The following is a 22232-nucleotide window of genomic DNA, read 5'->3' on the forward strand; positions in this document are numbered from 1 at the left end:
TTAAACGACAGTATTCACATCACCTCGCTTGTCCGGAAAGCCTCTTTCGAAAGTTTTTCGGTAGGTGGTTTATATTATGGACACTAAATTTGAAGCGTACTTATCTATGTCTCGGAAACAGAGGCTCCCACGGAAAGACCAAATATTAAGTTGTAGAACCGGACAGCCCAAATTCCCGTTGTATATAGGTATAGCCACGCCCGAGTTCTCCGTAAATGCAAAAGCACCACGCATACCAACCCATTTGCACAAAGACCTGTCCAAAAACAACCTCATTTTCAGTATGCGATCATATCTATCAGCCATCTCAAGGAAGGGATCCAGTCGTATATGGAAGTGGAGGCAAGAGGGGACTGCGAGGGCCTCGACTCCGACTCTTGTTCCTGCTATACAGCTTGATAAGTTTGTCTTGAAAGATCTGCAGCAAGCGGTTGCGTAGTTCGTGGCGCCGAGGTCGAGAATACCCAGCGCCTCCATAAAGCCCGTAGACTGCGGCGCCATGTGCGTAGAAGCGTCCATTTCTGCGCATGCTTAGTTGCGTTTGGGGCTGACTTCAAGTAGCTAGCTGGCTTTGTACGTAGATGGAGATGAAAAGGTGGGTATACTGAAATGTATTATGTATATGTACAAAGACAAATACCGAACGAATGATCTCATAAATAGAACTTTATAGTGGTGATTCAAAGCTAGAACGGCTGGATGATTAAAAGTGGTGCTGTCTTTATATCACGTTTGTGATTATGAATGTTGAGAAAATCTGCCGGGCTTCACTCGAAGAACTCTTTCTTGAACTGCAATACACTAATAGGGAAATATGGAGGCTTGTAGAAATTAAAACAGTATTTGATTTTAGAGGTCATCTGCAGGCGACACCTTCTTGACCTTGCTCTGAACGCGGTTATTTAGGCTCGCGGCGCCCTTGCCTCACTTTTGACTCACATTAGTCAGGCACTTTTCTGCTCTCCGTTTTAGTATCCAATGATGACTTGTTGATTATTGCTAGCGCTAGTTTATTTCTGCCATGCGAAAAGTGTCAACGTTACGCGAGTATATTCAGGGGGGTCTAGGCTAGGGGACATGGTTAGGCTAAAATAGGTAGAAACCCTGGCCTTAGCAACTACGTCATTGATCCTACACGTTTCAAGGTTAATTCTAGCGCCGAACGTGATCAAAGGGGGTGATCTCGACCTCGACTTAGAATTATATTGGAATGTCTACTTAGTATAATAACACACACAAGTCCTCATTCAACTCGGCGACAATCCCCACTGCTCGTCTCAGTGCCAGCCAGTTGTCGCTCCACGAGATAATTTGGTAGTAGTAACGCATGATTGATTCTAGACTGATTCAGTCAAACTATACTCAAGATGGGCCATCAGACACTTCTTAGTATCGTCAATGATGCGGAATATACATTTTCAACTTTGAAGCCCAAGGTAAACACGCCTACTCCTCCCGCATCATCATCAACTAACGTTACTCAGCCCAAAGGCTCTTCTTCTCTAGCAGCTGTCGTGTCGGCCTTCGTACCTACGTGGGTGAGTTTTCCAACAACTCCTTGTCATTAGACCTTTAGCTAAGATTACGCAGATAACAGGCATGATTTTTATTGTCATTTTCGTGCTAATACGGAGTCACTATCCCAATATATATGCCCCTCGTACCCATATGGGCACCATACCAGAGAAGTCAGCTCAACCGTCAGCCGGGTCTCCTTTGTGCTAACCTTTTCTGTGTTCTTTCAGACACCGCACCCCTACCCAAAGCCCAGCCTACTTTGACTGGATACGCACGATGTACCAGGTCCCCGATAAATTTTTACTGTATCACGAGTCATTAGACGCGTATCTCTATCTCCGCTTCCTCCGCACTATTATCTTCATTTGTATCGTCGGCTGCTGTCTTACCTGGCCAATATTGATGCCCATCAACGCTGCCGGAGGGACATCCACAGGGCTGGACAAGATCGGTATTGGGAATGTCAGCGAGAAGAATTTCTATTACGCACATGCCATAATGGCCGTGGTGTTCCTCGTCTTCATCATGTTCACCATCGCACGCGAACGCCTTTGGGTCATCGGGCTGCGTCAAGCATGGGCTATTTCGAAGAGAAATGTGTCACGGTTGTCGTCCAGGACTGTCCTTTTCCTGTCTTGTCCTCAAGACGCGCTTCAAGAGAGCAAAATGCATCATTTCTTCGGTGATAACGCTGTCCACATCTGGCCAGTGACCCAGGTTGCATCGTTAGAAGCCTTGGTATCAGATCGTGACTCCAAAGTAAGTCAGCTCGAAGAAGCAGAGGTATCGCTGATTCAAAATGCCCGTAAAAGGATCTTAAAGGCGCGTAAGAACAACCAGTCACAAAATATTGATGAGCCGAGCTACGACAGCCTTTCGTCCTCAGTGAAGAAAGCAATTAGACCAAAGCAGCGCTCTACCTATAGCCCAGCCAGTGAGAAGGTAGATGCCATTCGATTCTTTCGCGAGGACATTAAAAAGAAAGAATCATGCATTGAAGAGGGTAGACAACGACACGAAAAAGAAGAAAGCCAGGAGCCAGCAGCCGTATTCGTAGAGTTCAAGACTCTTTCAGATGCTCAGCATGCATTTTTGCAGGTGCCCTCTACTGAGATACTGACGCTGTCTCCGAGGTACCTTGGTGTATTGCCAAAAGATGTCATATGGCAAAACCTGTCAAAACCACCCGCACAGAGAATGTCCCAAGAAGGCATCGCTGCGGCTATTGTCGCGCTTTTGATCGTTTTCTGGTCAATACCGAGCGGGTTCATCGGTCTCATCTCAAACGTTAGCTATCTGGCTGACAACATAGAGTGGCTTGCTTGGCTCGAGAATCTTCCCGATCCGGTCATTGAAATCCTGTCGGGCCTGGTCCCTCCTGTGCTCACGAGCCTGCTGAGCAAATATGTGGCCAACATATTCAGATGCATGTCATTCCATAAAAATCTATCTTTCTTCCATGCGTACTTCTACTAACGATTTCTTAGTTATATTCAAGTCCTTCGGCAGTAGCCCAACAAACACTACCAATGAACTAAAAGTCCAAAGGTGGTTCTATATTTTTCAAGTTACACAGGTGTTCCTCGTTACAGCTGTTTTTTCCAGTGGGGCCACGGTATTCTCGCAGTTGATCGACAGGGCCAAAAATCCCATTTCTATTCCAGAGCTGCTTGCGAAACAGCTTCCAACGTCTTCCAACTACTACCTTTCGTATTTTATTATTCAAGGGATAACCTCATCTGCGGATAACTTGCTCAATTGGACAAGCTTGCTCCAGTACATCGTTTTTGGTCATTTCTTCGATAAAACACCACGACATAAATTCAATCGCGATACCAGCATGAAGGGGATTGCTTGGGGCAAAGTCTACCCAAAGGTAAATTGACAGTTTGATAATTTTGTAAAATTAATTCCCGGAAGAGAGTCCGCTAACATACATATGAAAAATTAATAGTTTGCTAATTTTGCAATTATCGGTAATGGCCTATTGCTCAATCTTGAAAGAAATGCATTAACAAAAACTAGCAATTGCCTACTCATGCATCGCTCCTTTAGTCCTCGGATTTGCCGCCGCGGGTCTTGCCCTGTACTATTTCTCCTACCGCTATAACTTGCTCTTTGTCATCCAGCCCAAGATCGACACTCGAGGGGAAGCTTACACTCTCGCGCTCCAGCACCTACTAACCGGCGTTTACATCGCTGAGATCGCCCTAATTGGGCTATGTGGACTCAAAGGTGCCACAGGGCCCGGGATTATTATCGGTGTCCTAATCCTCATCACTATCCTGTACCACCATCTGACGAGTCTGTACCTCGCGCCGCTCGAAAAGGACCTCCTGCCCGCCGAGCTAGCTCATGGATATGAGCATAGCGCAGGAGACGAATCAACAGCTCTCCTCACCTCTGCGGAGGAAGGTCATGCCGATGACGACTCGCCGTCATATATTCAACACCTAGGCCGACAAGCACGCGTCCCACAACGAATCTTTGGCCCCCTTTCACGCTTCTTTGAGCCTCACGTCTTTACCACAAACAGAGCCATGCAAAGCTGGCTTCGAGAGGATGAGCAGGCTTTTAACGATCTTGACGAGGATGCCGGCAGACCCCAGTATGATAGCGAAGATCAACTGAAGAAGGCGTATCTTAACCCTGCATTGACCTCCTCGACACCAGTCATTTGGCTGCCTAGAGATGGCTTTGGGGCCAGCGAGAATGAGGTGCGCGAAAACGAGGAGGCTGGTCTGAAGGTAAGCGACAAGGCTGCGTGGATAGATAAAGAAAATGGCAGAGTTCACTGGGATGAGCAGAACTTCGACGAGTTGCCGCTTTAAATGACTGGCCAAGTCTGTGTGCCGGTAAAGATTGGGCCTATTTACGAGTTGAAAATGAATTTCCATGTTCTGTCCAATCTCTCCTGTGAAGTTATTTTCTGTGAAGAGTTTATAGAGCATACAGACGGCTTTAACAATCTTGTCAAATTCCCTCATATTTCCAAGGACGACGATGCAAAGTTCCAAGCCCACGTGCTCTAAACACTGATTAACCTTGGCCCTATCAATGCGTATACACTTGTGCTCGACGTGTCGAGACAGGTTCCTGGCTCACTCGTCAGGGCTCTCTTTGGAGGAGCCAACATAGGCTTAGAGGGGGGGCACAAAATGGACCACGGTTATAGGGTCCAGGCTGGCTTAAAGCTGCTCAGCGGCGCACAGGGTTGTGATTACAACATGGCAAGGTCTATCTCGGGAATGCCCACCCTCGGCACAGGCTGACACGGTGACTGCTTAGGTCTAAAGACGGAAGGGAGCTTTGATAGGCTTATGTATCATCTAAAGGTATAGTGGTAACTATATGTGATGGCGCTCTAACAGTCAGGGGCTTACGCATGAGGCAGATATATTCCAGCCACTCAGCTCAAACAAAGCAACGCGTCTGTCTCCCGCGGTATGTGTTCTCGCAAAATTGTCCAAACAGACGGTAAGACTACTTGTCGAGGTCTCAGACGTAAAAGAAACAATGGCCAAATCTGAATACTGTGTTTGAGGTCAATTAAAAAGCGAGAGAAGAGAGCGACACTTCCTTAACCACGAGACTTTCTCTTCAAAAGGTTTTCAGCGCTGGCCATGCCTTGGAAAGACGGTATCCATCAAGATTCTATCAAGCGCACATGCCACCTTCACTACCTTCGCAACTGTCTCTCCAACCCAGAGGTCCCACCCCAGAGGTCGAAGTTGAGAGACTAGCAGCACTCCAACCATCTTGGCAATCACTCATAATAGTGCTTACACAAAGAAAGAGTATCAAACAGGCAGGTGACACCAGTCCAACGCCCGACTCCTTCGCGTCCGGGCAACATTTGTTCGCAGTCTCTGGCCGAGTTACATCCATGCAGCTTCGATTTTTGCACGAATGCTAGCTGCACGGACACAGCTACCGCTTAGTAAAGCAAGCTCAGAGGCAGCCATTAGCTTGAAAGTAAGCTTTTGACAAAAGCAGGCTCTGATAACCACTGCGCCCCATTGCAAAACATGGTGGGGTATAATGGTATTCCTACTCGGTGGGGGAGTTGCATGTATTTTCTTCTATTGTGCAGAAGAACACGTCTCTTGGTCATAACCCATGCTATGAGATCACAGGGAGGGTGGAGTAGGATGGAAGGATCTGAAATCAATGCTCCTTTTGTACTGCACCTGACAATACCGGCAGATGGGGCTACTTTTGCTCGGCAGGGGACTCGTAAGCACTTCACAGATCCATTATCTATTGCCTATATGTGACTACCGATTGGCATATTGAATGAATGGAAAGGGAAGAGATGGACTGCAATTTCAAGGCTGTGAAAATAAAATACCGGTAGGTATAGTATAGTAGGGCGCAAACTCCGCCCGACAAATTCAGGCATTGTAGCGAGAACCATATAGATTTAACCATAGACTCACCACTGCCCGTTATATAAAAGTAGCATATGTCTCTGCTTTTGTTAACGGTTTTAAAATTGTTAATAATCGGCGGTCTCCCCCTAGCTTTCCACAACCTCCAACCTCTAGCTAGGGGGCGTTTTTAATTAGTCGTCGATTTTTAATTAGTCGCTGTTTTCTCATACAAAAACCGTCTGTGCATAAGAGTTAGGCCTAAGGCATGCCAGCCTTTTCTAAGGCCAATAATCTGAGCTCGGGCACGGTCTTCTTTTATACTGCTTTTTGCAGCGACTAATTAAAAATTGACGACTAATTAAAAACGCCCCCTAGCTGGAGGTTGGAGGTTGTGGAAAGCTAGGGGGAGACCGCCAATTATCAGCTTCGTGGAGTTTGAATCTACAGGAAGAAAATTGATCCGTGTACGATAGACCCGAATCCGGATAATTGCCCCTCCATCACTTTACCCCACCCCACCTCTAGCCAACAACACCTCATCAGCACGCAAACATGGCACCCCTTTACGCCCCCTTTTCCGTAAACAAATCCGACCACTTACAAGTATCAGACGTCCACTCGATTTACTGGGAAGAATGCGGCAATCCAAACGGCGTTCCAATCGTGTTTCTGCATGGTGGTCCAGGAGGAGGCATCGATGATAATGATAGGTAAGCCGACGTAGTTTGGGTATAGTATTTAGACTCCAGTATATGGGAGTAACTGTGCTAAAAATGTGTATGGTTACATAATAGGCGTTATTTCGACCCCTCTCACTACCGTAGCATCCTCTTCGACCAACGTGGCGCCGGGAAGTCGACTCCCCATGCCTCGCTAGAAGACAACACGACTTGGACCCTGGTTTCTGATATCGAGGCTCTGCGCCAGCACCTCGGAGTTGAGAAGTGGATCGTCTTTGGTGGTTCATGGGGTATGTAGATGGCATCCTCATCGGCAACACAATCACATCACAGCACATCAGCTGACCCTTTCACTCAGGCTCAACTCTCGCCCTCGCCTACTCGGAAACTCACTCAGACCGAACGCTAGGGTTAATTCTGAGAGGGATCTTCACTCTTAAAAGAGAAGAGCTAGAATGGTTCTATCAGAAAGGCGCGGATTTCATATTCCCGGATTACTTTGACAAGTATAAGGAGCCCATCCCGGAGGCCGAGAGAGGCGATATGATGGCTGCGTATTATAAGAGGCTTACAGGGGATAATGAGGAGGAGAAGCTCAAGTGGTGAGTTTTATTGCTTGTCTTTGATTTCCAATGCATGATTCAGTGGAGATTAAAGCTAATGAGACGAATAGCGCGAGCGCCTGGAGTGCGTGGGAAACACGCACCAGCAAACTCATCGTAGACCCAGGATTTGTCGCCAAAGCAGAAGATCCTAAATGGTAACATCACCTGCCTTTTCTTTTGACCCCCTCTCTTCCCTTTCAACATCATCAAACTAACTAGACTGACTAACTTGAAAATATTTATAGGTCTCTGGCATTTGCACGCATTGAATCCCACTTCTTTGTAAATGGTGGTTGGATGGCCGACGGACAGCTCATCGCGGACGCCCACAAGATCGCGCACCTACCCATCGTGATTGTGCAGGGTAGATACGATGTCGTGTGTCCGGCGAAGACGAGCTGGGATTTGTACCAGGCGCTGGGTGGGGAGGGGAATAAGGGGGTGGAGTATAGGATTGTGGTGGATAGTGGACATAGTGCGAAAGAGAAGAATACTGAGCAACTACTTGTGGATGCCGCAGAGAAGTTTAAGAGTATCAAGGGTTAGTTGGATGGAAACAAGGATTTCGAAATCAAATGAGGATCATTTCTGAAGTGGCTGGGTTGCTGATGTGCACTCTTCCGGCCTTTTTGATAATAGTAGAGGTGAAAGATGAAAGTTCCAGGATTTTGTCATTCTATCGTTCCAGGTCTCTTCTGCCCCGGATCATATATTTGGAGAGTATGCGTGTGTAGCTGAGTACAAGGCTCTTTAAGCAGCGATTAGTATCCCCCGTCCTCTTTGAGTGAATGGTGTCGCTTCGCCCTTCTGGAAGCACAACCACCCCGCCAGCCTAATCACGTGTATCTAGCGAGACGTGCAGAAAATATCACAATGCAGACTGAAAAGTGATAAATATTACACAGAGAGAACACCATGGTACAAGAACCATAGTACAAGATGCTGCGGCTGGTAATACCGATCCCAGGAAATATTACTGTAAAAAGAGTATTGTATCACGTGAATGACCACTTTGCAATTTGGCATGCATTCCTGGGCAAGCAGCATGCTAAATATGCAGGAAGGAGAAATGCAGATTACATGTGAAAGTCATGCAAATGGTTTAAATGGAAAGCATGTCTGTAACTTGGCGATTTTGCTTCATCCAATAACCTCGCATCTAGAGGGTGTAAAAGAGGGTTGGAGATTTGGAAGCAAGTGGAAATCCGATGGATAGAATGCTCCCTCCACTTTGGGGGAAAGCGTATCAAAAACAAAAGATTTATTTGATCTAGAAGTGCTCCGCCAAAGCCTAATATACCTAGAGTTACGACTCTCGCTTGTAATGAAAGGGGGATATCCTTGCACAAAGCAGCTTGGCGCGCCAGCTGGGATTGGGAGACGAGGCAATTAAGGCCTAATGCTGTAAAATGGTAGGTGATGGAGCTGGGCTGGAAGGCATGGATTGCTTGTCCAAAGGACTTAGACCGCCGTTTTCTCATATATTGACAGATTGGGTTTCCCGTGAGCGCGCCACGTCTGAGATGAAACGGGAGTCAGTGCCAGCCATATTGTCCGAAAGACAATTCCTTGATGTCATAGTGGTTTGGTAGATTTCGAAATTTGATATCTCTTCGTTATTCCATGGGTGTTGTAGTGAAAATATGGTAGCTTCAACATGTGGCTACACGCCGAGTATCTCTATTCCTACCTCTGCGCCCGACTAGTAAACGGCTCTGTGGATATAGATGGCACCGAGTATCAGTTCCAAATGCGGCCTGCTATCAGAGACGTTGTTGTGCCGAAGGCCTGAAGATATCCGTCTGGTGGTGGTGGGGCGTCGAAAGCCATATGCTCTCGCTGCGGGAGGAGACTATTCCTAACGCGGGATTGATGGAAGCAGTCAATCAGGCTCGTTGGGCTGTGGTACGGACCGTAGACTAGAGTAAAGTAGGGTAGCGAGAGAATGTGTGGAGGGAGCTTGCCTATGCAAGCTGTGGTGGTTGAAAGAAAGGGGGGCTGGTCTTGTGATGTGTGCAGGACGGAGTAACGGAGTACGAAAACGAACGCTTGAAAGAAGATATTATTGGATGCTCGATATAGGTATATTTGGAATGAAATACGAAAGACAAACGAGATTGAAGCAAAAGTGGGGTGGAAATACGGAGAAATCACAGTATAATGTAATCTATCATACGGATATGGACACGGTGCCATGTTTTCTCTCGCCTCTTCAACGTCATTCGAGGATCTACCTACGCTCCATGTGGGAAACCTCCGAACCCAATCCACCAACCCAACCAACCCAACCCAATTTTAACCATCAACGCCCAAACTGCCTCCACTCGGAGAGCCGCAATTTGAATAGAATAGTCTAATGCTGTATTATTCTCCGGTGTCTTCTTCTGCTGTCTCTTGCTCTTGACTTACCTTCACTTCACAACTTCACGACACCCTCACGAACTACTCCCTACCTGCATAAGTCAGACGCATGCCTGCTTACCTGCTTCCTTGGCTTGCTCATCCTCCGCGGGGTCAACTTTCCACCACCACCACCGCCACCTCTAGCATTCAAGGCTTCCACGCCACGGCCGCCTTCCTCGTCGATACGCAAGAATATCTATAACATATCCCACTTGAACTACGGCACCGTTACACCTGCTGCACCAGTCTCAGACCATTGGCAGCCAGCCAGCCAGCCAGCCCTACCACCACCACACATACCCTTCCCTGCCCTGCCTTGCAGCCGGCATAAAGTAGTGGTATGTATGCTACACATATTCTTCTGCAGCATATGCCTTGTTCTAAACAGCTTGTTTCGTCTATCCTCGCGTTGCATTGTTTGCTGACTCGTGCTGCTCCTTGGCTAGATATCGGCATTCACATACAAACAGTATCTTCAGCGGCCGACTCCCTCGGTGGACCTGCCCTACCTGCAGGCTGCAGACGAAGTATCTAACCTACCCCTCACGTGCGGCAGTTTACTCGAGCACGAATCTTTCACGAACCTTCGAGTTGTTGCCTCGCTGGCTCAAAGCATATATTCTGGCCTGACGTACCATTTTCACCATCCACAATTGAGACAAGATGTCAGACGGATACGGAAGATACGCTCGACCACGCTCGCCAGTCTACAATCCAGCAAGAGCTTCCCTCCCTATCAATCTCAACGGCCAGCCCCTTACATCTACCCATGAACACCATGTTCACGCCATTCCCACCTCTCGCCGCGAGGTCGTCATCCCCCCACGAGGTGGTAGTAGTAGTACCACAAGCAATGCTGGGACGGTAATGACGACGTACAAGATCAAAACAGACCCACCTGCTCGCAGCAGCAGTCTTCGAGACGGCAGTCGTACACGACGGTCGAATACCCTTGAATCAAATCCTCGCCCTACAGTAGTCACGACAGTAGCACAAAGACACAGACCAGTGGTACACAGTGGAAGGCCTGTAAGTCCCATGAAGAGCCCCTACCGTTCGAGCGAGGAGGAATATTATGCCATTCCCGCAAGCTCGAGCCATGGACATGGCAATCACCAAAAGAGATACAGTGCTACTATGGACAATGCGGATATGAATCGTCTGGCAACCGAGCGAGAGACGAATAGGCTGAGGGTTGCCCCTGTGAGAGAGGGAGCAGCATACACTGGTTCTCGGGCACGACAAGCATACCCAGCCCCAGCAGTTAGACACGCAGATACGGTTGCGGATGATTACGGAGATGATGGATATGGATATACCAATCCACGAGACTTGGTTCAATATGATTTAAACAACAATACTTCTTCACGCAGTCATGCACGGAGGGACAGCTTGGAAACTGGCACCAGAACAAGCAGGCCAAGCAGCATTACGAGTTACAATGATATTGCCCCCAGGCCTTATGACCCGAGAGAACGGGGTCCTCCACCTACGACTAGAGGATTTGACAGAATTCCAAGGACGACAGCTTCTTGGGAACAGCCTCCACAAGTTCGAATGCCCGTACCTGGCCCCCCGTCAATGGAGCCGATTCAACGGCCCGCGAGAGTCGAACCCCCATATGAGGAGCAACCGATAAGACGAGGCGGTTCCCACCGGCCAACATCATACCATGCAGACTCGAGAAGAGGCCCCCGGGACGATTATTACGAGGTGCGAGATGAGGAGCCGAGGAGGGAGCGATCTCACCGCCAAGAACCGCGATATGATGATGCCGTTGAGCAGAGAGGTTTCGGTATCAGGACCGACAGACCAGAGAGACCCGAGCGACTCGATCGGTTGGAGCGAGCAGACCGTTCTGATAGGCTAGAAAGGGCGGAACGATCTGACCGATCTGAGAGAGAATGGTCAGATAGGCCTGAACGACCTGAGCGTTCTGATAGGCTAGATAGGCTAGACAAGTCAGAACGATTTGACAGGCCGGATAAATTAAATGATCGGAGAGAGCATAAGAGTAGTCGAAACGCAACTGACAGGTCGGATAAATCAGATGACCGTTCAGAGCATAAAAGCGGTCGAGGAGATGCCATTGCGGCTGGAATTGGTCTCGCTAGCGCTGCTTTGGGTCTCAATGCTGTCAAGAACTCCAAATGGGACGACCGAGAGGACCGCGACGAGCGTGAGGAGCGAAGGCGAAAGGATTACGATGAGGAGCCTCGCAGACACAAAGGTTCAAGGGACGATACTATAGATTTAGGAGATAGGGCTCCCAAGGAGAGACGTCGCCGAGAAAGCAAAGATAGGGATAGCTCACCTCCACCAAGAGATGTTCCAGCGCCACGAGACATTCCACCGCCACCTAGGACCAGCCCTCCAATTGACCGAGATGTACAGCCCCCTCAGGACCCCGCCTACATTGACACAAGAAATGAGCGAGATGGCGGTTCAGACCGGCGAGAGCATCGCAGAAATCGTTCTGAACGTCCAGAAGCGTCAACGCCGAGAACGGGGTCAGATAGTTCAGCATCCCCTGCTCCGGCCCGACCTCGTTCAAGAGCAGGAAAGGAAGCAGGTGCTGGTGTCCCAGCATTCAATCCCAAGGATGCTATGGACATAATAGCGATGAAGGCAGCACTAAATGCGAAAGAAAACGAGCCTGCCAAACCTGCCAAGGAGCCATCTCCAAGAGCTTCGGTAATAAAAACTCCTCGCGAAACGGCTGAGAATAGCAGTGATATTACTGAACGCCGCTCTCGTGATTCTTTTGCACCAGCTGATAATCGTCAATTACGTGTGGTGTCACCGCCTCGCGAGAAGCCGGAGGACAAGCCAGTCAAAGGAATCCTACGTGCACCACGCGAGAAATTCCCAGAGGATCCAAGTCCAATCCGAGAAGGTGTTGCACCTCTGAAAGATGCCAAGAAAGATGGTGTGCCTCCAGACGCCAGATGGACGAAGATATCTAGGAAACTCGTAAATCCCGAGGCCCTCGAGCTAGGGAAAGAGAGATATGAGGCAAGAGACGACTTTGTTATCGTCTTGAGAGTCTTATCCAGGGACGAAGTACAGGGTTATGCTGAAGTGACTCAGAAGCTCCGAGGTTTGTATTCTATCTCCCTATTCTATCTTCATGCATACTAACATATCCAGCCGCCCGCGAAGAAGCAGAAGAAATCGAAGCATCCAACGAACGTCGCCGGGCCCGTCGCGAGCGTCATGAACGCCACAAACGAGAACGCACCAGCGGTGAACGCTCCGAGCACGTCGAGCGTCGCAGGCACGGCCACTCGGAGTCCGATACTACCGACGAAGAGGATGGCGAAGATGAGAGACCAAAGATGCTGGATGCGCCGCCTCCAAGGAAAGGAAAGGTCGGCAGTAGTAATTTTGAGGAGATGATGATGAACGGACTGGGAAATTCCCAAGCTCCAACGAGTGTGGCTCCGAGTGTATCGTCGAGGGGGAAGGGGTATGATTGAATTTGAGATGAAAAAGCGACTGAGCGTTTTCTGTTTTTCTTGTTTGTAAGGAATGGCTAGGGCATTTGTAATTGGCGTTAAAAGACCTGCTCGGTTTTGCAGCGTGGTGAGTTATATGGCATTTTGCAAGTAGGATATAAAAAGAATGTAAACTTTTGGCAAATATTTACTTCCAAGTAAACGTAATACTTGGTGCCTTGCTCATAATAGGCTTAGCATCAAAGGGGGGTTATACGGGTGAAACCCGCTAGCGTAGCGGCTGATATATTAGTTTTATTGGCTATTTATATTTAAAGTAGCTAATTGTTACTAGTAGGTATTGAAAGCTTCTCCTTTAACTAACTATTTAGAAGGTAATATTTCAATAAACCAAAGAAATATATAAATATAGTTTCATCCCTAGGTTATATCATATCCTCTAACATAAGAGGTCTTTAATCCAGTTGTGAAAAAGCATGATCGGCTGTGATTTGGATTTGGGCTTAGTTTAGAGGTAATTCCTTATTATGATATAGACTTAAGCTTCTTGTAATACGTTCCTAGACATAATAATACTTTGCACAAAGCATCAGCTAGTTCTCATCACTTTATAGAAACTTGCAACTATCAGAGGCGTGAAACGAAATTTAGTAGTTATGTAGAACTTGAATATTTATTGCTTGTTGCTTTCTTTCGCGAGGTCTTTTCTAGATACATGGGCCTAAGCTTCTCAGACCCTGCCACGCTTTCCCCCTTGCACTAATTAGATCAGAACTGAAGTAATCTTGTGACGCAGCGTCTTATTCGGTGGCGGGTTCCTCTCTTTCTCCTCTCTCATTTGACGGTCCTCTTCATCAAACGGAATCGCAGCAGTAAAGTCCATATTGCTGGCCTTGACAAACTTGGTCTTAAACCAAAACTTATATGCCAGATAGTCGGCCACGAACAAAGGTGCGGCGATATAGGTCGAGAAGAAGTTCTTCGCCGACGGCTTGGCACCGGAAACGGGCGAGAGTGCCAGATAGGCTTCGCCGACCAGTAGGAAGATGATGATGGCCAGACCCACGTATTGTCCGTATGGCGCCATGTAGTCCCTGAACGGCAGCGTTTTGTAGGAGATTCCTTGCGCCTTGAGGCCATCGCGGAATCGGATGTGTTGGATGAAGAGGGTTCCCCACATGATGAACCCGGTGAGCCCGACCTAAGAATTCTCATTAGACTACTACGCTAGAGGTGTACAGATATGAAGGAGAGAACTTACAAGACTAGAGAACCATGTGTACACCTCAAGGGCAGTATTATTGCAATTCAAATAGCAGAGTCCCCCACCAAGGACCAAGCTGATCACTAGCCCTACCACTGGACGGCCCTTCTTGTCTTTGTATGCAAAGAACGGGTGGATGAGTTTCAGATCCGACAAGGCAGTCAGGGTCCGGCTTGCGATGTACACGGCAGTTATCCCGCAGCTGATGACAGTGAGAAGGATAAAGGCATTCAGAAGATGCGCAAGCCAATTGTGACCAGTGTTCTCAATCGCGATGACAAAAGGGCTTGCGAGTGTACCTTTCGCACTGACGAGTCGCTTGTCGTTCGGGGAGACGCACATTCCAACAAGCCAGATGTTCAAGACGAAAAAGGAGCCCATGCGCCAGAAGAGGGGGCGGATGGTACTTTTGATCGTCTTACGGGGAGTCATCGCCTCTCCGGCAATAACGGCGATGTGTTCACCTGAAGAGGAAATTAGAAACATGTTCTCTTTTATAAAAGGAAAGGTTTTCCAGGTAAAAGCTGCTCTTACCTCCACCGAAACTGAAACCGGCTTGCAGAAAGGCCTTCATCAAACCCTTAAACCCATTTTTGAAGGCCATTCCTTCTTTCCAAAAAGTAAACTCGATTTTTGGCGTTCCTGGGATTCCTCCAGAAGTCATTATAATCATGAAGAAAATCATAGCCACGATAGCAAGGACTTTCAAGAACGACATGTAGAACTCGACGTGGCCATAAATCTTCACCTCGAAGATGTTAACCAAGGCAATTACTACGAGGAATATGGTGATCCAGGCTGCGGTAGGAACGCTATTCGGCCAGAAGTCCACCACTGTGATAGCGGCTGTGATCTCCGCTGGAATAATCATCACCCACTATTGTCTTGTTGGTATTTGGTTGTCCTATACTGGAGGTTATGAATGATGTAAACTCACGTCAAACCAAAAAGCCATGCCTAGGGCAAATCCCAACGCCGGGTCGACGTATTCCATAGTCTGCCTGATGAAGCCTCCATGAATGGGTTTATACGCCGTCATTTCTCCAATAGACATATACATTTCATATACAACAAAGCTGCGAAGCTATATTAGTACTGGGTGGCTCAATTGTGATGATGGTGCATACGCCATAATAGTATATGCAATTGCGATTCCAGCAGGTCCAGCTGCGAAATTGTTATTATTGTTCAAAGCCGTATATAAGTGGTGCACTTACCATAGTACAATGCAGTTCCGGTTCCAACCCACAATCCAGTTCCAATGCCCGCACCAAATGTCATCATCATGATTTGACGACGCGGTAGAACGCGGTGATAGCCGGCGGAATCATGAGGTGGTAAGATATCAGATGTATAGGTGGAGCCGACATCGTAGTCTATGCGATCCCCTGTGGTGGTGAGGTCCTTCTCAGTTGCCGGAGCATCGCTTTTGTGGTCGACAGAAGACATTTCTTTACGAAGACAAAGTTTTCTGATCTATTGATGTAAAGAATGGTATATTCCATCCGGTGGGGGTGCCATGATTTAAAGTAAACACTTAGAGTACAAGCCTACATATCACAACTATTATCGGCACGTGTAATCTCTCCATGATCTCGTCGGTATTTTGCGGTAGATTATTGAGTTCTTACGGAGAGATACGTGAATGGAAATGCTCTTGCAAGGGTTGCGATAGCAAAAGGCCATCGTCCTAGGACAATGCGGACAACAGTGGAGTAGCCCCAGATCCATGTCCATGAAAAAATGACCCGAGAGTGGAACACCGGCGGAACAATAAAGAAGCGTTCAACGTACGTGGTTAATCTACAAAAGCAAGATTTCTTCATTAATCGCTCTTGTGTATATTAAAAACATTAAAACTCTCATAAAATGGTCAAGGCAGAGAAACAAATCGTTTTCGACGTTGTAGGCACCCTTGTGTCCTACGACTACTTCTTCGAGGCCATTGAATCTCGACTGGGCGAGAAACTCCGCGCAGAATGCATCAAACCCAAACTCCTAGGATTTGCGTGGATGGAGGCAGCTGAGCGAGAATACACTTATCTGTCAATTTCGGGGAAATACACCGTCTTTTTCGACGTCTTCGGGCCACTTTTCTATCGCATGCTATGGATGGCTGGAGTCCAAGAACCCCGCAAGTTCGCCACAGACGAAGATAGAGATTATATTCTGGCTGCATATCGCCAGCTGAAGCTGCGACCTGGCGCTGTAGAGTGTGTCCAGAAACTCCGAGCAGCTGGTTTCACCGTCTGGGCATTTACAGCGGGTGATATTGCACGCGTCGGCGCCTACTTCAAGTCGGGTGGCATTGAGATGCCAGCAGAGAATCTCTTGTCTTGCGATACTTTGGGAGTAGGGAAACCGGCATCGGACGCCTACCGCCCGCTTTTGGAGCAGTTTGGGGTTGAGAAGAGCGGTGGAATAGGCCATTCAGTCTGGTTTGGAGCAGCTCATATGTGGGATGTCTCAGCAGCAAAGCGCACAGGGTAAGCAGGACATGTATTCCTGACAATTGTCAAACCCCACTATAGGATGCTAATTGTGCTTCGAACTATAGGTTTAGAGGCGCATACTGTTCGATATGGGAGAATGAACCGTGCGTGGAGTTATTTGGGAAGATGGATGTGATGGCCCCTACACTACCTGAAATGGCAGACCAAGTCATCGCTGCTTCACAATGATTAGTTGGGCATGAAACCTGACTATAGTTTAATAGCTTACACTTAACAAATCATTCCAGGTTAAATAGTCATTCCTATAAAATGATAAATAGGTGAAATATTATAATCTTTCTTGTCGGGATAGGTATTCACGTGTATGGTCACATGACACTAACATGGACGACTAAGCTATGCAGAGGTCAAAATCTCCTCGCCTTGTCACCACATTTAGACTTAGACACCTAGAAACCATACCACGAAATACAGCGAAAGCAACCAATATAGACAAGTTACTAGGCCAGCAAAGCGCACTATGTCATACTTACATTTCTACTTCTGACTTTGTTTATTCAAAGTCATTAACCAGAATTCAACTCACGGCGTATACCCAGGCCTTAGGCCTGCCCCCATCTTTAGACCCAAGCCTCCCGAAATCGCCAAAAAGGGTGCATCAACGGGCACCAGTTAGGGGCACGGGCACTATAGTCCTACTTCGGTAAGTCAAAGTAGGATCTGGCAGATATCCAGACTAGATCCCCACGCACAGGTACTTCAACATTTAATATTCCTAAATGGCGGGGCATTCTGATTAGAACACAGTACGTATGGGTACGATAATGACAATAGATATTAGGTGATAATAAGATAGCAATAGCAAGATAGCGCAGCCAAAGCATGTAATCAATACTAAGATAGCAAGATAGGGGAAGCGGTAGTAAGCGTCGTTGGGGTTATAGGACGGACCTGTCAAATTCACGTTTATCATGTACATAAAATAGGGCACGAGCATAGCACTTAATCCGTGAAGATCAAAAGGTGGTATTAAGATAGTACCTCAAGAAAGTGAAACTTTATATCATATTAGTTATTCGACGATATAGGTAGATACGATGCAGCGCCAGTAATTAGGTACCGGTACCTCACAAGCTTAGGCCGATCGATTGCTCGCCGTAGCTTCGTTTCGGAAATGGGGGTTTGGTGGGTACTCGAGTAACTTTGCGGGGCGAACTGCTCTCGCAACTTTCCGTCTGAATCCCACAATTCTCGCATATCACCGATCCCACTATAGCATCGCTTTTCCCCTGGCAATTGCAATGGCTACGGTATCATAAAAGCTTATCAACAGCCTCTGCTCTTCTGAGGTGGTATCAAAGCAGTAGTCTCCTTTACGCTCACAAACATTTCATCTTTCGGTGATAGCCAAATCACCTGATTCAACATGTCCCCACCACCAGCGCCTTCGTATCCTCCTCCCTTCCCGTGGCCGAGCTCTACACTTCCATTCTGGAGGACAGAACTACATGAGCTGGATAGCGCGCGAACAACACCAGAGCTACCAAAAGAAACCGATGTGTTGATCATTGGAGCTGGCTATAGTGGAGCCTCGACTGCGTATCACCTCTGTGACGATAACCCGTCACCGCCATCCATTGTGATCCTAGAAGCACGTCAAGCATGTTCCGGGGCAACGGGGCGGAATGGTATGTTGTACTCTCCAATAATCAATCGAAACCCATCTGATCAAACTGTTTATAGGCGGGCATCTGAAGCCGGACGTGTATTTCAACATTCGGAAATACAGCGAGAAGTACGGGGCCCAAGAAGCCGCGGAAGTGGCGCGCTTTGAGGCTTCTCAAATCTTCGCCGTCAAGGCTCTTGTTGAGAAAGAAAAGATCGATTGCGATTTTGTTCTTACTCGCGCCATAGACGTTACTTTTGATCCGGAGCTTGCTAAGAAGTCGAAAGATGATTACGATTTCCTGGTCAAAGCTGGCGTAGCTTCTCTAGATGATGTGCAATACACGTCAGGGAAAAACGCGGAAGGAGCATGTTCTACAGCGCATCTAAAGTTTGAGATGGATGGCTAATAGATCTCAAGGTTTCGGGAGTCAAAGGCGCACTCTGTGCGTTCAGCTTTACCGCCGGTCACGTCTGGCCCTACAAGCTAATCATGGCTCTCTTGAGCATTGTTGTGGCCAAAGGTGTCAACCTCCAGACACACACGCCTGTAACGAGCATATCCGATACTCCTGATTCAGAGGGCCGGTGGACGGTGACCACCTCCCGCGGCTCCATCAAAGCCAAAAAGGTCGTCCTTGCTTCTAATGCCTATACCTCTGGCATAGCCCCGCAGTTCGCCAATAAGATTGTCCCCGTGCGCGGAATCTGTAGCCGTATCACAACGCCAGCAAACAAGCCAGCACCAACTCTCGTCAATACTATGAGCCTCCGGTATAAGGCCAATCAGTATGACTACCTGATTCCGCGCACCGATGGTAGCATCATCGTCGGCGGCGCAAAGCAGCAGTTCTGGTCGGATCCAACGCACTGGTATGGTGTAACAGATGATAGTAAGCTGATTGAGCCCGCAAAGAATTATTTCGATGGCTTGATGCAGCGGCATTACAAGGGCTGGGAAGACAGCGGCGCGTATACTGATAAAGTTTGGACTGGAAGTACGTAACCCTTGTCTTTCCCCCTTCTCTGTTTCGGCACCATATGTTTTAGGACCATAACAAAGGAACTGGCTAATATGAGCTGCAGTTATGGGATATAGCTCGGATTTCATGCCATATGTAGGCGACGTACCAGGAAAGCCAGGCCAGCTGGTTGCGGCTGGTTTTAGCGGACATGGTATGCCACTTATCCTGCTATCAACTAAAGGTATTGCGCAGATGATTTTGCATGGGAAGAAGTTCGAGGAGGTTGGCATACCAAGTATCTTCAAGGCTACCCAAGAGCGTCTTTCTTCCCAGACGAACGACATTCTCTCTTTAGCTGCGCCGGAAACACCTCCTATAATGCCGGCTGTATCGAAGTTATGATGCATAAATAGCTAAGATAATTAATTTCTATATCAAAACTATAGGGTTTATACCATATCATTATTATTATTATAATATGAAGTATTCTCTTATCTAATCATGTCAAACTATAAAACTCGGGCATGCTGTGGGAGCTGATGCGGATGGATCATCTATAGTCGGACACATATATATGTGTATGAGTGTGTGTGTATAATAATCGAGCACCAGTCGAGAAACAGGCCGCAGTAATCGCTGGGTTTCGGGGGCGCTTAGAAGGGTTGCTGATTCCAAATTATATATAACTCCATTGTGGAGCTCATGATCCAACTCCTCGTAGGACTTTCATCCATCAAGCGCTGTCTCTGACCGCCTTATGGGGGACATTTATCTCTTCTGGACGAGCATCAGACTGGCCGTCTCCCTGCTCGAGGTTGCGGTCGTGGTAGTCCCCGAACAAAACATCCATGTCTTCAAGAGAGCGGCGCTTTGTCTCGGGATACGCGAAGATGATGATCTATTACTGGTGAGCAAAAGAACCAAAGGAAGACGAGGAAGCTGAATGGTCAGCAATGGATGTGTGCGTACAACGGCAGAAACAAGATTGATAGCCACGAAAACGAAGTAAGTCTTGGACCCGATGTTTTGCATGCCGACAGGCCAAGTCTGGGAGGCAATTATGGAGCCTACTGCACCACCTGACGCAGCGAAGTTGAGGCCACGAGCACGGAGATTCGTTGGGAATATCTGTTGTGTCAGTATGCGGGCCATGCGGGGTGGAGAAGAGCCAACCTCAGAACCATATACCCAAGCAGCTGGACCGAATCCTATGGAGTAGCCGAAGGTGTAGAAGAAGATGAATACAATGCAGGCGTAATCCGCTGCATGATTAATGTTCTTCGGGTATGCGAGCGGCAAAGCACCATTTATCTGCAACAATCAGCACAAGCCAGGTAGTAAATCATAGATGGAAAACTTACCAGTAAAGCAACAGACATAACCATACATCCAACGACGAGCGTTGTGCGCCTCCCCACCTTGTCAATGATCATCATCTCAATAATAGTGCATCCAATCTTTAGTGTGCTCTCGATGCCACTAATCAACAATGTTATGCGATGCTCGATTCCGAGGGAAGAAAATATTGATGGTAGGTAGTACTTCATTGCCGTATTTCCGCACATTTGAGCCATAAATTGAAGTAACGCAGCACGCCATAATCTTCGGAACAGTGGCTTGTGGGTAAAGAGTACCGTCCATGATGACTCTGGCGCAGCTTTATGCGCTGCAACGCTGGCTTGGATGTCTTCAAGTTCTACCGTGACTTCATCACTTGTCGGGTCTGCATCTCTGAGATATGCAAGAGAGGCTTGCGCCCTGTCCATATGGCCATTTTCGACAAGCCAACGGGGTCTATTGAGAATATTAGTATTCGTCCAAATTGACGGGAGAGTACTGCTTCCGTTTCTGGGCAGAGTGGAACCCCGATCATGAATATCAAAGCTGGGATGTATTGCACGACAATTGAGAGCCTCCAGCCATAATACTTTCCGTTGGCGGAATTCCAGCCACTAAATCCATACCCAACCCTTGGGATAATTAGCTGGGAGTTGAAATATGCAAGCAATCGCTCACCAAAAAGCTACAGCGAGCCCAGCAACCAACCCAATATGGTTCATCACAACATATCTACCACGCTCCTTTGCAGGAGCACATTCGCTATGAGCCATTAATACTCAGTACAGTCCTCACCGATGATCAATTCACATACCTCTGATATAACGGTACAGCTGTAGAAACCACTGCGAGGCCAAGGCCGCACACGATACGGCCGACAATCATCATAGCATAGGCACCTGGATCTCTAGCGCCAGCTTGCAAAGCAGCGCCAACCAAAGTAACAAAGATGCCAGTAAACGCCGCCCACCTTCTCCCAAGACGGTCCGCGACAGGGTGAGAAAGAAAAAGATAGCTTGTCCATGTTCCGAGGTAGTATATTGCTGTGATAAGCCCAGTTTGAGTGGCATTCGGTTTGTGAAGTGCCTTTTTGAACCCTGGGTGGACATAGATTGTTGCGAGAATACCAATATTGTACCTAGATGGTTGACATGAGGTTAGTATCGCGGCTCAATTTCAAATGAGTAGGTATATGTCACCCCCACACAAATGATGCCAGAGCAAAAAATCCACACAATAGATGGAGGCGAAAAGCAGCTCTCGATGGGACTAACGCGCCAACGACTGGAGCAGCAGCCATTTCGGAAGGGACACGTCTATACAAATGACGATCCAGGGAAAGTTGATTCCGCAGTCTGCGAAGTATATCCATTTTGATGATTGTGCCCCGCTATCCTGGTGTAACAGTACCGGAGCAAATTCTTTTTTGGTAAGCCAGTCAAGCGGTACTGGTGATAGTTAATTCAAGCCCGACTTCGTTTTTGTGGGCCCAGTCACTTGAACCTGGTGA

At 47.7% G+C, this 22232-nt stretch overlaps 6 protein-coding genes across 6 annotated transcripts; 4 read left to right on the forward strand and 2 right to left on the reverse strand.

Moving 5' to 3' along the window:
- Window positions 1–6443: 6443 nt before the first annotated feature.
- Window positions 6444–7722, forward strand: pip_1 (putative proline iminopeptidase; the record flags this gene model as incomplete). The annotated part of the gene is made up of 5 exons (XM_031146145.1): window positions 6444–6601; window positions 6686–6861; window positions 6930–7173; window positions 7245–7331; window positions 7422–7722. The coding sequence occupies 5 exons, from the start codon at window positions 6444–6446 to the stop codon at window positions 7720–7722; spliced, it is 966 nt and encodes a 321-aa protein (XP_031009393.1).
- A 2520-nt stretch (window positions 7723–10242) lies between these two features.
- Window positions 10243–13058, forward strand: LHYA1_G001161 (uncharacterized protein; the record flags this gene model as incomplete). The annotated part of the gene is made up of 2 exons (XM_031146146.1): window positions 10243–12679; window positions 12730–13058. 2 exons carry the CDS (start codon window positions 10243–10245, stop codon window positions 13056–13058), a joined length of 2766 nt encoding a protein of 921 aa, XP_031009394.1.
- Window positions 13059–13800: 742 nt separating this feature from the next.
- cat1 (Cationic amino acid transporter) lies at window positions 13801–15750 on the reverse strand (the record flags this gene model as incomplete). The annotated part of the gene is made up of 6 exons (XM_031146147.1): window positions 13801–14238; window positions 14299–14765; window positions 14836–15178; window positions 15239–15377; window positions 15429–15468; window positions 15519–15750. 6 exons carry the CDS (start codon window positions 15748–15750, stop codon window positions 13801–13803), a joined length of 1659 nt encoding a protein of 552 aa, XP_031009395.1.
- A 420-nt stretch (window positions 15751–16170) lies between these two features.
- hdl_1 ((S)-2-haloacid dehalogenase 4A) lies at window positions 16171–16982 on the forward strand (the record flags this gene model as incomplete). The annotated part of the gene is made up of 2 exons (XM_031146148.1): window positions 16171–16787; window positions 16859–16982. The coding sequence occupies 2 exons, from the start codon at window positions 16171–16173 to the stop codon at window positions 16980–16982; spliced, it is 741 nt and encodes a 246-aa protein (XP_031009396.1).
- Window positions 16983–18180: 1198 nt separating this feature from the next.
- puuB_0 (Gamma-glutamylputrescine oxidoreductase) lies at window positions 18181–19786 on the forward strand (the record flags this gene model as incomplete). Its single annotated transcript, XM_031146149.1, has 4 exons — window positions 18181–18442; window positions 18498–18791; window positions 18833–19417; window positions 19506–19786. 4 exons carry the CDS (start codon window positions 18181–18183, stop codon window positions 19784–19786), a joined length of 1422 nt encoding a protein of 473 aa, XP_031009397.1.
- A 331-nt stretch (window positions 19787–20117) lies between these two features.
- rco-3_3 (putative glucose transporter) lies at window positions 20118–22022 on the reverse strand (the record flags this gene model as incomplete). Its single annotated transcript, XM_031146150.1, has 6 exons — window positions 20118–20282; window positions 20354–20695; window positions 20746–21336; window positions 21412–21484; window positions 21537–21860; window positions 21997–22022. The coding sequence occupies 6 exons, from the start codon at window positions 22020–22022 to the stop codon at window positions 20118–20120; spliced, it is 1521 nt and encodes a 506-aa protein (XP_031009398.1).
- Between the last annotated feature and the right edge of the window lie 210 nt (window positions 22023–22232).

Source organism: Lachnellula hyalina, assembly GCF_007821495.1.
Source record: "Lachnellula hyalina strain CBS 185.66 chromosome Unknown contig00005, whole genome shotgun sequence".
Lineage (NCBI taxonomy): Eukaryota > Fungi > Ascomycota > Leotiomycetes > Helotiales > Lachnaceae > Lachnellula > Lachnellula hyalina.